This window comes from Micrasema longulum, unplaced genomic scaffold, assembly GCF_059751315.1.
Source record: "Micrasema longulum isolate JH-2025_06_02 unplaced genomic scaffold, ASM5975131v1 h1tg000877l, whole genome shotgun sequence".
Classification (NCBI taxonomy): Eukaryota; Metazoa; Arthropoda; class Insecta; order Trichoptera; family Brachycentridae; genus Micrasema; species Micrasema longulum.
The window spans coordinates 1-17,699 of NW_028278069.1; the positions used below are offsets into that span (position 1 = coordinate 1).

The 17,699-nt window shown below is 33.3% G+C and overlaps 1 protein-coding gene across 1 annotated transcript; it reads left to right on the forward strand.

Moving 5' to 3' along the window:
- The first annotated feature begins 787 nt into the window (after positions 1-787).
- Hao (Hydroxyacid oxidase) lies at positions 788-17,699 on the forward strand. The gene is made up of 9 exons (XM_088231368.1): positions 788-1,001; positions 4,373-4,524; positions 7,961-8,081; positions 8,864-8,998; positions 9,099-9,227; positions 12,271-12,403; positions 13,956-14,075; positions 14,967-15,078; positions 17,611-17,699. The coding sequence occupies exons 1-9, from the start codon at positions 868-870 to the stop codon at positions 17,676-17,678; spliced, it is 1,104 nt and encodes a 367-aa protein (XP_088087494.1). The 5' UTR covers positions 788-867; the 3' UTR covers positions 17,679-17,699.

The following is a 17,699-nucleotide window of genomic DNA, read 5'->3' on the forward strand; positions in this document are numbered from 1 at the left end:
AACCAAAAATGTCTCCGATATGGATATTCGCTAATAAGCGGAATGGGGAATGTTGTAGAATTCTACATAAAAGTGGCCACTTGAACCCAACCTATGACAGGTCATAAGCCCTGTAAACGCTCGAATATCCATAATCTTGAAACAAAAATTCTACCCATCTCTGTAGTGATATAAATAATAAGATATTTGGTGCTGTCAACCAAAACGGAGTGTGGAGGAGACGGTTTATCATGAATTAGAGGCACTGTATGGCGAACCCAATATTGCACAATTCATCAAAATAAGAAGATTACTATGGTTGGGCCATGTGCACAGAATGAATGATAACCGCACCCCAAAAAAATTATTTATACCACTCCGGAAGGCAGACCAAAATTAAGATGGCTGGATAATGTGGAGAGTGACATTAGAGCGATTGGCCTGACGAACTGGAGAAGAGCCGCGGGGTGCAGGTACGAATGGAGACAAATTCTGGAGGAGGCCAGGGCCCACAACGGGCTGTAGCGCCACTGATGATGATGATGAATGACTGTTTTTGCGGGAATTCAAAATTACAAATTTAAAAATATTTTTTATGCTACTGATAAGAAGAATTTTTTTTGTATTTTACTGGACAGTATTTCGTAGACCTGTAAAAATGTAAAAAATAAACGCGAGATTTCCCTATTGTATATTTTACTATGTAAGGTGTAAATATAGCACAGCTGACATTTAATGAATTGCTCAATACGCTCTTATCTTTATTGATAGTTAATTATTACATTAGCTTGTTTGCATTAATCTCAAGTCTCGTGTTCTGCTGTCAGTAGGTGACGTTAGTTTTATATTTCCCTTCAGTAAACATAGTCCATTTTTTTCCTTTCAGGCATGGAAAATTTCGTAAGTGTTTCTGATTTTGAAGCTGCCGCATTAACCAAGCTTCCAAAATATGCCGGCGATTATTACAGAAGTGGTGCTACGACGGAACAAACTCTCTCGGAAAATATTGCTGCGTTTTCTAGGTAAGTGAAGTTTATAATTGAAGACATGAGTAGATAAAAGTTTTACGTGACAAAAACAAAAAGCGGAGATATCTGGTGTTGATGTTTCGAACGCCAGTACAATAAAGAAACATCACTTATTTAAAGTAATAAAGGTCCATGAAATACTGTCCAGTAAAAAAAATGCATTTTTGCTTATAATAATACTAATAAGTAGCACCATTCTGCACGAGCCACAACCAACATTATGAGCAGGCGCGATCCGCCCATACATACTGTGTATACGGCGTAGAGAGTTATTCATATTTTAATTTATTTCAACAGAGAGGGAAAACATTTTTGAGAAGGGAATATGGAATCCTCTCTGTTGAAATAAATTTAAATATGAATAACTCCCTAGGGAGGAAATCCAGCCAGTCTGCAAGCATTTGGACATACTCAAACATTGTTGAATTACTACCTGGTAAAAGAAGAAGTATAAAAATTGGAAAATTGTTTTCAGGCGTTGCCTAGTAGGTGATTTGGTTCAGCCGGATGAATCTCATCCATGTAATAAAAGGTTAAGATAAAATAAAGGTTTCAGCTCTTTTACTTCACAACAGTCAACAGACGGACGAGTCGAGGAAATGTGGATTTTGAAACATGGGCGGAATGGTGAATGTTACACAGTGTGTAAAGTGGCCACTCAAACCAGCTAATGACAGGTCATAAGCCCTGTAAATGCCTAGACTTCCATATTCCCTTCTCAAAAATGTTTTCCCTCTCTGTCCAAGTGTTCTTCATCTCTGTTAATCTAAATAACTCCCCAGGGGTTGAAATCTAGTCCTTATTTTTTATTTATTTATTTTATTCACAATATATTCATTTGACATTTATTGAGACACAGGTCTTTAATAATATGGGAAAAGATGCCTGCTTAAATTTACTTTTTTTTTTTCTTGGTGTTCAGTGAAAAAAAAAAGCTCAATCAAAGAGTTTTACATTTTGCATTTAACATTTGAAAGATTATTGAAAAGGGAATATTTTAAAATTAAAATGAAAACAAAATCATTATATCCAATTACATTTTTAATTGCCGGCCGGTTTTGGAACTCCACGGGGTCCTTTATCAAGGGACAATAATTGCTGAGACCTTAAAGTAGTAACCTAATAGAGTCGGCCATACGGAGAAAAACCATTCTATGATTATCGACTACGAACTTAGCCACGGATTACAGCAATACAACGGGCCGTAAGTACTTGGGTTGAAAATTGCGAGCGCAAACCGAAATTGTCCATTACCCGTTTGTTGTTAAACTAAAACACATCAAAAATTTGGAACGCTTTTGTTTTGTGCAATAAAGCTTAAGGGCTTCTCTAGAGAATTATTACTATGAGGTTGAGACCAAGCACAAATGATCGAATTTCAACTTCCATAAACACAAAATACTACTTGACTAAGACTGAATTGATTAACCCCTATACTCTTACGTATAAGACTTAACACTGTTAAAATTATAAAATTGGATTTGTATTTAATTATCAGTTATGCTTCGACAAAGGAGCATATTTAGCCCCGAAAAAAGGTCGGATATTAATTGAATAACAAGTGGTTTAAAAAGAAGGATTTTTATTTTAATTTTAATTACTGTATTTTGCGGACGATAAGACGCATCGGATTATAAGACGCACTGTAACTTTTGGTTGAATTTTTCAGAGTAAAAAGGGCTTATTATGGTCCGAAATAAATTTATTTATTTAACTTCCGCATCCTCCTCTCCGTTGCTCTCTATCCCTGAACATATATAAGTTTTATAGTGAGAAGATCTTTTAATATAATTATGTATCCCCGTACTGCGGGCCAACTGTTTGTGACACCTGATTTTTATAATCCGAATCATTTCTATTAAACTTATATGTTATTCTTATTTATATATTATGTAGGTGCATATAATATGCATTTGTGTGTTCGTTTTGAATCAACGTTCGCGTATTGTCAATCCTTATTTTATTGTTGTCATTATTTCGTATTTACTGCATTTTGTGATTACCTACTGTATTGTATAGGACTCGTCCCACATTATTCATTCGATGTGTATCAGTTAAATTTAAAAAATAAAATGCTTTTTTTTTCTTCAGAATACGGTTTTGAAATTTAACATACTTAAAAAAAATTAAAAAAAACAATTTATATCATTTCGTCATTTGAATTTTAACAAAAAGGTTTCTAACTTTTTACTAAGCTCTTTATTGTACCATTTTTAATACAATTTACAAGTTTTAAGCAAATATATTATTTTCATACTTACGCACCCATACAAACGCACCCTTTCCCTCTTTCATTCCCACACGCACATGTATCCTCTCCCTCATTCATTCACGCATACACACATTCACATACACATGAATACAAACGTCACACAAATACAATTACTAAACTTCTTTTCTTATATATTATGTGTCATTATATTTACAGTGGATTTTTTTAATTGGCTTTAGTATTTTTAAGATTTTTCTAATTATTTTGTTTATGTAATAGCTGTAAAAATCCCAAATAAAATGAAATAAACTTTTTGTACATAATTTTATTTGTACATTGGCGGGCTTATTGCCAAATGGCAATTTTTTCCTACCAACCAAAAAAATAAAAGTTTTATTTTTATAATTCAAGTTACAGAACATATTCAATAGAGAAAAAAAAGATTAAAAAGCTAAAAGTATATAAAAATAGAAATAAACGTATTTGTTCATAAATTACCTTAAATCAAAACTATTACTCAATGGGAAAAAGGAAAAAAGAGGAAAGAGGAAAGAGGAAAAAAGAAAGGAGGAGAGATAAAGGAAGAGAAAGGAGATGTTTTTTCAGACGTGATTTAAACAGAGATAATGTAGTAACATCTTTGATGGTGGGTGGGAGATAATTCCACAGTCGAGCCGCATGGACACTATATGAGTTAGAGAAGAAAGAGGAATTGTGGATGGGTATTAAGAGAGTGCCTTGAAAATTAGAACGAAGAGGTAAACCATGAACTGATAAGCGTTGACATTTTTTTAAATATACGGTATATAACCCGTCTGTGTCCGGACGGATGAAAAATACAGCTCTGTTTGTAAAATAGAACCAGAACCGTGGACGAGTGTTTTCGACTCAGTGGCTACTCTCAGATAAAAATATTTAAAAGGGATATAAAGCGTAGAAAGGCCTCTCTCGTAGTGTTTTGATTGAAGTGTTCGCCTACCATCTTTAAGGTCCTGGATTCGATTCCTGTGAGGACTCTCTGTTTAAAAAAAAACAGGGTTTAAATGTTCTATTTCACTCCAGTTGGCAATATAATCTATTGCATTGTTTTAACCACAAAAACAGAAGCAATACTTTCACCGAACAGGTAATAATTGAATATTTTGTATTTCAGATTGAGAATTCGTCCAAAATGCTTGAAGGATGTATCGAAATTAGATACTAGTACAACAGTACTTGGTACTAAAGTAAAGATTCCATTCGGCATAGCACCGACCGCTATGCACAAATTGGCTCATCCCGATGGAGAAGCTGCCACAGCTAAAGGTATATAATTATCCCTTACATGTTTCTATTCCAAGATCGATTTCTGACTGGGAGATTAGATAGAAATACAGATAACCCCCGTCAAGTACGAGGGCTACATTCCTGACGAAATCGTTCTCAACGGGGGTCATCCATATTTAAACGAAAAAATGTTTTTAGGAAAACGCGCTTCATTTATCAACTCAAAGACATTTATTAAAGAAAGAAATAGTATTTTACAGTCAACTGAACGCAGTTATGCAGAAAGCAGCCAGTCCACAATTAAAAAATGAGATATTGATGTTATCGGGTGCAGAAAGGTTAATTCTATGTTCTGCTAAAAACAGCCTGACCACTTTCATACAAAAACCATATTAATCATCTTCGGAAAAAGGTGTCGATCACAAAAACGGCATTTCTCAATTTGCAGAAAACACCCACAGCACTAGAAAAATCTTATGGTACTTTAAAATCATAAAAACTGGTCAAACTACATTATAAGATTCTTAATTGTCATATATAAAAAAAAAACTTATGTATTCATTGTTTATCGTTTGTTAAAGTCAAAAACATTCCACTTGGTGTGTAGATTTTATAATTCACTCTTTCTCACAAAATGGCTATTATCTCAGTTTCACTTTTCTATGGCTGGCTGCTTTCTGTATAACTACGTTCAATTGTTACCGAGTGGGAATCGATTCCAAGTTCATTTCTTGGCAAATATCCCCTTCGTTAGTCGCTGTCTCATTGTGGGCTTTCAGTAGGGTTGAAACATCCCTAACTTCAGCACCCTTAAGGCTTCTGTTCCGTACAACTATCTTATACAAATATCTTCAATTATGCCTTGAGAATCAATTTACGTATTGATGATTTCTTTCATAATATTTTTTTTCTCCTGAAGAAGAGTTATACAATAAAGATACCGAATAAATTCCACAATTTTTCATAACAAACTAGGGTCAAAGCACCAGTGAATGACCGTTTAAGGTTCAGCTTGTAATGAAATCCCCATTAAAGGTATAAATTTCATTATTTTAGCGTACAAAATATAAAAAAAACAATAAAAATCACATTAATTTTTCTAAGTACTTTAACTTTTTTTATTGAAATACGAGTATTACAATTATAATTAATATAACTCTAAAAAAATAGCAGAATCACCAGTGATCACCAGTGACCAATGACCACTACTACCCCGGTAAAAATAATACTCAGATTTAGTTACATCAAACATTATAAAACACCCTAACACATTAAAATATGGATATATTCAAAGAATTGCATAAGAAATAGCATAAAATTTTACACTTACCACACCTTTCCTTATAAAAACACTATCAATTTCAGAACAATAACGGGAAGACGCACTATTAACTTTTGACAACTCACAGTTCAAATCTGATAGATTTGTTTCTTACCAAAAGATGTGTCCGCCTACTGCTTTTGTCATAGTTTCTAGTGTCAAAAGTTTTTTGACTGGACACATGTAGCAATTCTTATTATATTGCAAGGGGTGGTCATTTACTGGTGCTTTGACCCTACCTTTGACGCAGCGAGGGAGCCCAAGATTAAGTCTTATTGTCATAATCATAATTAACCATTATGTCATTTCTTTTGCCGTTAATTTCATTATTTTACTTTACTTTTTTCACATACTGTTTACATTCAATTACTGTTTTATCGCTATAAATATCATGTCGTTAGATTTATATTTACTTGTTAATTTCATGAATATTTAATGTTTTAACTAATGGGACGTAATTACATGTTTTTGCCTAAAGAAACTTTTATAAATACATTGTTTTTCTATTTAAAGTTTATATTTGAAGCACTAACTTTGTGGTTATTCATTATAATAAAATAAATAAATCAACTTTGTTTTTAACCACTAATTTTTATTTTCCACCGACCAGTTTCAAAGCAAACAAGCTTCTTCGTCAAGGTTTACGTAACTAATGAATTAATTCTTTTTTATTTTTATCATGTTCACTAAATACTACAGTGGACCCAATATATTTAGTGAACATGATAAATATAAAAAATAATCAATCCATTAGTTATTTAAACCTTGACTGGGAAGCTTGTTTGCTTTGAAACCGGTCGGTGGAAAATAAAAATTAGTGGTTAAAAACAAAGTTGTTTTATTTATTTGATTACATTGTTTTTCATTCAATATTCTACATTACTTTTTAAACTTAAGTCTGAAGAGGAATTAGGGCGCGGGCGCGTTTTGGGCGGTAAGAACAAAAAACATTGAAGTCCCATAGTTATTTGAGAGTCCATATTTTATAAGTTTTTTTCTTAAATATTCTTACCGAAAGCCTATAAATCCAAAAAAACAGCAATAAATTGTGTTTTTACGCCGAGAGATACGTTTTAAACAGTTTTACAACTTCAAACCGCTCTCCTGAACAATTTACCAAATGTGACTTCCGGCATTTCAGCTTTAAGGTACGGATTTTTTTAGCAATCTCGACATATTCTAATTTGTGTATCTGGGAAGCATGTTTTCAAGGGATGGAAGAGTAGAAAAAGATGTTGAAAGAAGAGTGAATGCGGGCAACAAAATGAACGGACAACTAAGCACAGTAATTTCGAATAAAAATAACGGAGTTTTAGTCCCAACACTTATGTATGGAAGTGAAACATGGAACTGGCAGAGGAAGGATGAAAGCCGAGTGAACGCGGTTGAAATGCGATCTCTTAGACGACTGTGTGGAAAATCAATGTATGACAGGGTTACGAATGATGAAATCAGGAGAGAGTGTAAATCTGAGTCAAGTATAATTGATAAGATAAAGAAAGGGTCTCTGAGATGGTTTGGTCACGTAGAACGAATGGACGACGAAAGAATGGTAAAACAAGTATATATGGCGAAAACGAACGGCAACGTGAGACGAGGACGACCAAGGAAGACGTGGCATGATCAGATAAACCAAAATCATAATTCTGGTCATGTCAAAAGCAGACAGAACCGAAGAGGAAGTATGACAAGATGTATGAATGTGGAAGAAGCTAGGAATGTATGCCAGGATAGACATGTGTGGCGGTCCATTCTCTTTTCGTAGGCAGAGCCCTACGGGTACGTAGGGGTAGTCCTACGGGGAAATGGCGTGATGGTAGTAGTAGTAGTAGTAGAAACATATTCTTTTTTTTTTTAACTGAATCGGAATTCACTTCGTAACACTTCATTTTAAATTATTATGAAAATAAAACTTTGTTATCAGTGTTACACAATTTTATTATCTTACAAGAACACAACTATAGTTTCGGGAGAGCACTCCTCCCATCGAGGGGTGATATATTATATTAGTTTTATTTCACCCGTCGATGGGAGGAGTGCTCTCCCGAAACTATAGTGGTGTTCTTGTAAAATAATAAAATTGTGTAACACTGATAACAAAGTTTTATTTTCGAAACATATTCTAGCTACACATCTCTGCATTACTTTTTTTAGCTGCTGGTACTTTTGGTACAATATTCATAATGAGTTCAATATCAACGACTTCCATAGAAGATGTAGCAACGGCGGCTCCTGACACCATCAAGTGGTTCCAACTCTACGTTTATATTGACAGGTTAGTTCTTAGTATTAAAAAACAGCGAGTGATACTTTCATCCACAAATTTGGAATATCCAGTGACCGGTTTCATCGCTTTCACGACATCTTCGAGACTGGTATCTTTATTAAAAAGTTAAATGTATTTATACAGAACAGAGGTAAGGATACATAATTCAAAGTTATATGTAAGTAAATTAAATAAAGTTGTTTTTATCTTAAGGATCATTATCAACAAATTTTCTTTGGGTTAACTAATGAATTGATATAATGTTATTTTAATGAGTTTAAGTATTTCATTTTATTTTATAAAAAAAAAAAACCGTATTAATCACCTCCGGAAAAAGGTGTCGATCACAAAAACGGCATTTCTCAATTTGCAGAAAACACCCACAAAACTAGAAAAAACTTATGTATTTATTGTTTATCGTTTGCTAAAGTCAAAAACATTCAAACTATTGTGTAGATTTTATAATTTACTCTTTTCACAAAATGGCTATTATCTCAGTTTCACTTTTCTATGGCTGGCTGCTTTCTGCATAACTACGTTCAATTGAAAGGATATAGATATTCAAATATGTACCTACCCATAACTTGAAAGTAGGGGGTCGGTAGTGTATCTTCGTAATCGCTAGAGAGAATTTATCTTTAACTATACCGTCAAGGTGAAGGTATGACGTCTTTATCTTCCCATCATAATCGAGGCCGTACGGTTCCCAAGTTCGACTATACAAACGTCTAAAACATTGGTTTTGAAATGAGTGAAATATTTCTATTTACAATGAAAATTCAAATTTACAGGGAAGTTACAAAAAACTTAGTCCGCAGAGCCGAGCAAGGTGGATTCAAAGCGATAGTTCTTACCGTGGACACGCCAGCATTTGGCATACGGAGAGCTGATATAAAGAATAAATTTGCTCTGCCTCCACACTTAAAGTATGTATTTATATTGATATTTTTTCCACTTAAACTTTCATGAAGCAAATAATCAATAATATTAATGATGCAAAAAATAATTTTACTACATCTTTTTCAGGTTTGCCAACTTTGAAGGGCTGCTATCTGATAAAATACGCAATGCTAAAAACGGTTCTGGTTTAAACGAGTATGTTAACAATTTGTTCGATAGCTCATTAACTTGGAAAGATGTCGAGTGGCTCAAGAGGTTTGTGATTATTCATTAATGTATTTGTTCGGACCAACTCCAAACTAAATCCATATCTACCTACCCATTTCCAAGCGCACTCCATGTAACAATAATTCTACGTGTGAGTGCCGAAAAAAACATTATCTTTACATAAATAATTATTGACTATGACTGAATGTAAGATTGTAGTAAATGGAGATAGTTTGAAACAGGTCGAAGAATTTGTATATCTGGGTAGTATGTTTACTAGAGATGGAAATATGGACAAGGATATTGAAAGGAGGGTTAGTGCCGGTAACAGAGTTAATGGTGCCTTAAAGTCTGTCGTAGCAAATAAGTGTCTATCGCAAGAGGCTAAATTAGCAGTTCATAATGGAGTTCTGGTACCAACCCTAATGTATGGAAGCGAAGCATGGAGTTGGAAAAAAAGGGACGAAAGTAGACTGAATGCTGTTGAAATGCGATCCCTCAGGCGAATGTGCGGAAAAACAATGTATGATAGGTGCCCTAATGTCGAAATTAGAGCAGAATGCAAGGCTGAGTTAAGCATTATCGACAAAATTAAGAAAGGTCTTTTGCGATGGTTCGGTCATGTGGAGCGAATGAATGATGAAAGAACGGCTAAAAAGATTTATGATGCGAATGTGTCTGGTTGTAGAAGTCGAGGAAGGCCGAGAAAGACATGGCATGATCAAGTACAACAAATTCTTGAAAGTGGTCATGTGAAAAGTCGAAATAATCGACGTGCGTGCATGAGAAGATGTATGAATGTGAAGGAAGCAAAGGAAGTGTGCCAGGACAGAGTGGTGTGGCGTTCTATCCTCTCTGCCTACCCCTCCGGGGAAATGGCGTGATGGTTAGTTAGTTAGTTAGTTTAAATAATTATTCTATACGTGTGATGTCACTGAACTCCTAAATGGCTTAACCGATTTACGTGCGGTTTTCAGCGAAATGTAGATATTTGAAAAAATAGTTGTGTACCTATTAATAGTATGAAAAATAATGTTAATTCCCGCGAAAACGGTTATTGCATTGGCCACGCCCCTAATACGACACGATCCATGTAAATTTTAAACTTTTTTTGTGACCGCTTAAATTTGAATAGAACATCGTCACGAATCTTGACGTCACAATTGTCAGTGCCAAACATGTCGCGTTTTTGTAGGGAATATTTTTTCATGATTTCTTTCTTAAATTTTATGTATGAAAACATTTGCTCCACACAATATCTGTAATGATTTTGAAAACACAATTCATTTTTCTTAATCCATTTCATGTATTTTTTATCAGCATTCGTATTTTGGTATATTTCCCTATTGTTGAATTTTTTTTTTGGGTAAGATAAATTAAAAAAATATATATTTATAAGTTTTCTATGTATATTTTAACCCGTTTAATCTAATGGAGCCAATTATTGGCCTTAAAGCTTTTATAGTACAAGTTTTTATGTTAAGAATTTTTTTTCGTAACTTTGTTCGTTATTTTTATTTTAAATTTGCACTAAAAGTCAGTATTAGCTGAAATTTCAAAAAGAAACCAAGGAACGCAGAATTGACGTGGATGGAGGCGAGTGAGCTGGCTGGCGATAGGGTCTCCTGGAGGCGTCTGGTGATGTCCACATGTTCTACTTAGGAGGCTACATTAAAAAAAGAGAGAAATAACAAATTGAAAAAAACAATTGCTCGTTATTTTAGATTTTCACACATGTTACGCAATATGGGTTGCGATAAAAAGTATTTTGTTGCAACGATTTAATTGTGCTAAACATAATCAAATTCTCCCCCTTCTTTCCTTCCCATCCCTTTTCCTTTTTTCATGGTATAGTGTAAAACTTTAGTAAATTTTAGTTTAAAATTTTGGATATAAGATTCTGTGTGAATTACCTAGAATATGTCCATGTACTTCTAATTTTCTCAAATTGAACGGTTTGGGTAGGTAGGAAGAAATAGCCTTAAGGCAATATATGCCCGCGCTTATATGTAAATACATTGTGTATTTATTTTTATTTATTAATACTTTTACATTGTTTGTATTCTTTTTTTATACATAATAATGTTCCTCTGGGGTGTCCCGTGCCGAGGGAAACATTTTACAAAATGTGAAACATACCTGAGATTAGCTATTTAACAAAGATAACATAATAATAACAATAAAAAAACGTAATTAATCCCATTAACCCAATTATCATTAACATAATAAACAATAAAAAACTAAAATAATCATAAAAAACATAACCAATTTATATTTGTTTATTTATTTATTTCACGTCTTTTAAAAAAAATATGAATACCTCACTGGGCACAACCCGTGTCGAGGCATTCATTTACATGATTTAATATATTATACTTATAGTGTCTAAATATATATAATACATAAAAAATATTACATATTCACAATTAAATCCACACAGATTTATGTACATATATAATAGTAAGTGAGAAAAAAAAATTAAAAGAAAGAAAAAGAAAACAACATTATATTATTAGTACAGCTCACACATTTAACTACTGTGCAGACATTGGGTCAAGTAACAAGCTACTGTCAGCTCCCGGTGGCCCAACATCCGCACAAATGCCAAATATACTAGTATATGACATATATTCATAGAGACACTGTGTGGATACAAATACAAAACACGAAATGCAAAAATAATTATATATTTACAAGTTTACTGCTTTGGTGGGGTGACCATCACAATACAGTTCTCGGGACCCAAATCAAGTAGCCATTTTTTTACACATAGTTTAAATTGCTCAAGATTTTTATCTGCTTTTGTGGCAAATGGTATATTGTTATATAGACCAATAAAACAAATTTCGTAAACAGTACACACATTTTGTGTATAATGTATTTGAATTGTGTATGTATATAAAGTGTTAAATAAATAAATAAAATTTTATGGTGGAACATAGATGTGAACTTCGGATATCTGATCCCCAACACTATCGTAACATATTTTCTTAAAAAACGGTTTATTTTTCAAATTACTGAAAAATTATCTGATAGATCCACGCTGCCCGGATTTTTCAAAAAGAATACAAACATTTTTTTAACCTTTTAGCATAACGCATCTTCCGATAATTGTAAAGGGTGTCATGAGGGGCGATGATGCAGTCTTGGCTGTGAAGAGCGGGGTCTCAGCCATCATAGTTTCTAATCACGGAGCAAGACAAATTGATGGAACAGCTGCAACTGTAAGTTCCTTAAAAAAATAATATCAACACCTTTTTGTATATTCAGGAGTCGGCACTCGAAGTGTTACCAATTTAAAATTCTGCAATTTTGCAGAACTTTTTAAACAAACTAAGCAATTAAATATAACTGAACTCTTTCAACTAGAATCCTTAAAATTTATCCATAAATTAGCCACTAATGTAATTGCAGACGAAGAACTAAAACTTGTAAAAAATTGTAGTCAACATGGACATAATGGACACGAGAATATCAGACAAATACCATATACAACTTTCTAAAACAAGACAAGGACAATCAGGACTAATGAACCAGGGACTGAAATTATACAATAAACTACCAGACAAAACTAAACAAAAGACTCAGACAAACTTTTCAAAAGATGTGAAAAATATTATTTTGAACAACAGAGTATAAATGAAAATGTATATATTATTTTATGTAAAATAAATGTAATAATCCGTAAGGGTTTATAAATAAATTTTCAAATGAAAAAAAAAAAAAAAAAAAACGTGAAATGGTCCGATACACAAACATTTTGTTCATATGTAAATGTCGTAGGTCATTAATGATGTCTTTGCGATTTTCCAGCTAAATACAGAGCAATGACACTGTTGAGTTTGAATTCCATTTCAATAACTTTTTTTAACTATGACGTAAAACGATATGCTTCTGTAGAATTATTAACAATATAACAGACTGACACGTGTCAAAACATGAGCGCACTGTCATTAGCCGTTTGGTTGCTACAGCCCCGTGAAGTTGGTAACATTTCGAGCGCCTACCCGTGTATATAAAAATATTTGAGAAGGAATCGGCATTTACAGGACTTATGACCAGCTGGTTTAAGTGATCACTTTACACACCGCGTATCATTTATCAGTGTAAACATATTACAACAGGGATATAGGAATCTAGGCATCTACAGGGCATATGACCTGTCATTGGCTGGTTTAATGGCCACTTTACACACTGTATAACATTCATCATTCTGCCTATATTTGAACATCTACATTCCTTCAATTCTTCCATCTGTTGATGTTTGTGAACACTTCTGAACACTTAATCCCACACAAATACAGACAAACACGCCTTCTTCACTTACTCTCATACAAATACACATAAACACACCCTTTTGTTGTACCACAATTTAATTTGTTTACCTTTTATTTTGAAACTTCGCTGGTCTGTCTTTAAATCGTATATTTTTATGTTATTATATCATTGTCGACTGTTTGTTTCTGTAAAATAAATAAAAAAATAAAAAAATATATAAATGTTTGTATACGTGGTTAGATTATATCCTGTAGGGAGCTATTATGGCTTAAATTTATTTCAATTGAGAGGGAAAAGAAAAATCGACATGTGTTGAGGAAATATGGGTGTGCTTATAATTTAAAATAAGAAAAATCCATACATTAATTATACCCATAAAAATTTTACATTTTACATAACACTGTTAAAAAAAGGAATTTTTCTTTAGATTTTTTCGACTTTCCTTTTTTATTCCTTGTCAGTATTCCTTACCTATTGTTTTTTTTTATTTTACGATAGATCGAAGTTCTGCCAGAAGTAATATGCGCTGTAAAAGGAAGTTCGGTTGAAGTGTATTTAGATGGTGGAGTTTCACAGGGTACCGACGTTCTGAAAGCCCTCGCCTTAGGAGCCAAGATGGTAAGAAAATAAAAATAAATTTTAGGTTAAAACAACTGATAGGCATGTTTTATTATTATGGCCTTATTATTTGTATTTCATATTTAACAAATATTACGTTACCATCGAAAATTAGTAACGACACTACGACACTATTCTTATTCTTAATCTTAGAGGGGGGGGGGTCAGTGCTATTTAAGCTCCTGACGTCACTGCGACCTGTGAAGATCTATTGTGACGGGTCCCCGTAAATAGTTCTCGCCCTCCAAACCCAGGTCTATAAAGAGCCTGGCTACTGTGTGGAAGGCGAGAGTTTACATTTTGCTAAATCTCCCCCTCTAAAGAGGTGTAGTAGTTAACGAATTTGCCTACTATGCAAGGAAGTCTCGGGCTCGATTCCCGACATATATATTAACATGAAATATTTATTCGAAAAATGTGTTCTTACACAATAATATTTAATAGTCCCTGGAATGGCACCTGAAGCGTAAGACTGATCATCTTACCATCATGTAAATAAAATGTTCAAGACACGCTGCGATTGGTTTATCAATGCACAGTGCCCTAGGCACCATTACGTTCCGAAAGGGAATTATGATGATGATTTCATTTATCTAAAATGTTAGCTTAATATAATAACAATTTATGCATTTTGTATTACCTGTCGATGGCTGGAGTGCTCTCCCGAAACCAAAGTTGTGTTCATTAAATAATATAATTACCTTCATAAAATAATTTACCACGAAGTGTTACGGAGTAAACACCGATTCAATGAAAAATGAATAATGAATTAACTGATATTTAAATTTTTGTGGTCGAAATGCTGGTACTAATTTTTCGTACACGGGTGCTTAAAAAAACATTCACAATCCAATATTTTTGATAGACACTAAATATGTTGCTGCTTTTAAGGTTTTCTTCGGACGACCTGCATTGTGGGGCTTAGCCAATGGCGGGCAGAGTGGAGTAGAAAAGGTCTTCGGCATATTCAAAAAGGAATTTGAAAGTGCCATGGCGATGGCGGGTGAGTATCTTGATAGTATTTCAGATCCAATTAGATTCACTTACTCGAGTGGAAAAAAATGTTTTAATAAAGGAAAAACCTTACCTTCTAAATTTGTCCGTCTATAAAGTAAACCTCCTTTAATACATCTGTTTTTTTTTAATTCGATAGCTAACTACAGCTAGTATTACGTAAATTTTCCAAATGCAGCCTTCCAAGAGTTACCTTTTCCCTAAACTTTTTTTTGTTTTTTAATTAATTAATTTTATTATACTTTTAGAATAACATGTCAGAACACAAAATTTATTTAAGAGGCTATCACTAGAATAACCTGCTCTAAGAATTGTAAAGTGTTACTTAATTCAACACGGTTTTGAGTATGTCCAAATGCTTGCAGACTGGCTGGATTTTCTTCCTAGGGAGTTATTCATATTTAAATTTGTTGCAACAGAAAGGAAAAATATTTTTGAGAAGGGAATATGGAAGTCTAGGCATTTACAGGGCTTCTGAACAGTCATTGGCTGGTTTAAGTGACCACTTCATACACTGTGTGACTATTTGGTAAAATAAGAAGTATAAAAATTGGAAAATTGTTTTCAGGCGTTGCCTAGTAGGTGATTTTGTTTAGCCGGATTAATCTCACACATATGATAAAAGTTTCAGCTCTTACTTCACAAAAATCAATGGATGGATCAGTTGAGGAAATGTGGATGTTTAAATATGGGCAGAATGGTGAATTTTACACAGTTTGTAAAGTGGCCACTTAAACCAGCCAATGACAAGTCACCAGCCTTGTAAACGCCTAGACTTTCATATTTTCTTTTCAATAATGTTTTCCCTCTATGTTGCAATAAATTTTAATATGAATAACTCCCTAGGAAGGAAATTCAGCCAGTCTGCAAGCATTTGGACATGCTTAAACATTGTTGAATTTAATTATGTTTTTTAAATAAAATGTAAGAACACAGAATCTGTTTTAAGGATTGTAAAGTGTTTCTTAATTATTTAGAACATACTTTTTGCACCTTTGACGTGACACTAAACAGAATCCAATTTTTCGATACTTGACAAATAAAGTCAAGTTTAATTAGGAAGTACAGCCCTCCGGGAAATTGGATATAAAAAGTGTTTTCTTACGCCCCGTGAAAATTAAATAATTAAATTGTACAGAAAACTTTCTTGAAAATGTATGAACGAAAAAAATTATATATATTTTCATAAAAACTAACTACTTCGAAAGACGTCACTGGTTCATATGAATCAACCAATGATAAGAAAGATTTCCAGTTTACGGTAAGTCAGTGGACCAATCGGCAGAACTGACCTAGAAGCGGAAGAAAACTTTAAGACTTGAGACAGAAATACAAAAACTTAAAAAAATCGTAGCGTTTATACTACGATTCATTTCTTTTTTAAATTGGCTTAGTTTAATAGAGAGAACGGACGCAGCAAACTCCAGTGACAACTGTTGTCAAGCGGAGGCGATACGGTTGGCTTGGCTATGTACTGCGGATGCCTCCTGAGAGCCTTAATGAAAAAAAATAATGAATTTAATAGTTTATTGACAAATAAAAAATATAAAAAAACCTTCCTCATTAAACCTATTTTCCGTATAATTAACTAATTTACTCTCTAATATATTATGTTTGCTTTTAAAAGAAACCTTGACTCTCGCTGTCAATAAGAATTTTGTAATAAATCCATAAAAACATACAAGTTTTATACAAAATAATGAAATTTCGGATAGTGTCACCCATAGAATTGAGAATAGTCCAGAAGGAGCGTTGAATCATATTGGAATACATCGGACAGTGTCCAATAATTCCCCCACTATGCTCTACTTTCTCCGCGCGCATTCGTGATGTCGCAGCGTAATGTTGCTTGATGGGAAAAAAATCACAACACAAATATAAGGTAAAAAAAAGCAATCTGTTTATTGTGCAGATTAGATAAGTAAAGGGTCATTTAAGAGGAGTAATTGAATTAATGAACTTTAAACATAAAATATAAAACCGTTTTTATTTTATATAAAACGGATATTTTTATATCATGTCAAATAATATTTGATGTTTTGAAGATAATGTCCGTCAAATTTCCACCACAGAATTGTGAAATCCGAGATCCAATTTTCATGAATTATTTCATTAGATAAGCAAAGTAGGGTAAAAAAATTTACTGACAGCTGGAAAAATAATTCAATTTTTAAGTCATGCATAATATAAATACGCATTCATTTGCTAATTACACATGAATTTTGATTGCATCCAGTTTCTTTAAGATCCTAGCAGTATTTCTACACTTTAAAAGGACACAACACGGCATAGTTGAATTCAAATCAGGAGTTGCGTACTGAGCGACGTCTACAAAGAAACTAATGGGTCAAAACGTAAACCTACTCATTTATGAAGAGTTTAGTTGTCTTCTGTTTGATGTGCGTATGCGGTTTCTGGACTATTCTTAATTCTATGGTGTCACCATATAAAGATGTGATTTGTATTCTTTTGCAGTTTCATTATATCTTTTGTTGTTACATATTTTAACATATTGTTGCAGGTTGTCCAAAAATATCAGATGTGACGTCAGATCTTGTAACGCATCAATCTTCTTACTGCAAACTATAAATACATACCATGTGACAATAA

Bases quoted from the DNA above. Each gene is read 5' to 3' on its own strand.
- Hao (XM_088231368.1), top strand. From the start codon at position 868: ATGGAAAATTTCGTAAGTGTTTCTGATTTTGAAGCTGCCGCATTAACC. The intron at 1,002-4,372 runs GTAAGTGAAGTT...TTTGTATTTCAG, and splicing joins AATATTGCTGCGTTTTCTAG to ATTGAGAATTCGTCCAAAAT. The intron at 12,404-13,955 runs GTAAGTTCCTTA...ATTTTACGATAG, and splicing joins TTGATGGAACAGCTGCAACT to ATCGAAGTTCTGCCAGAAGT.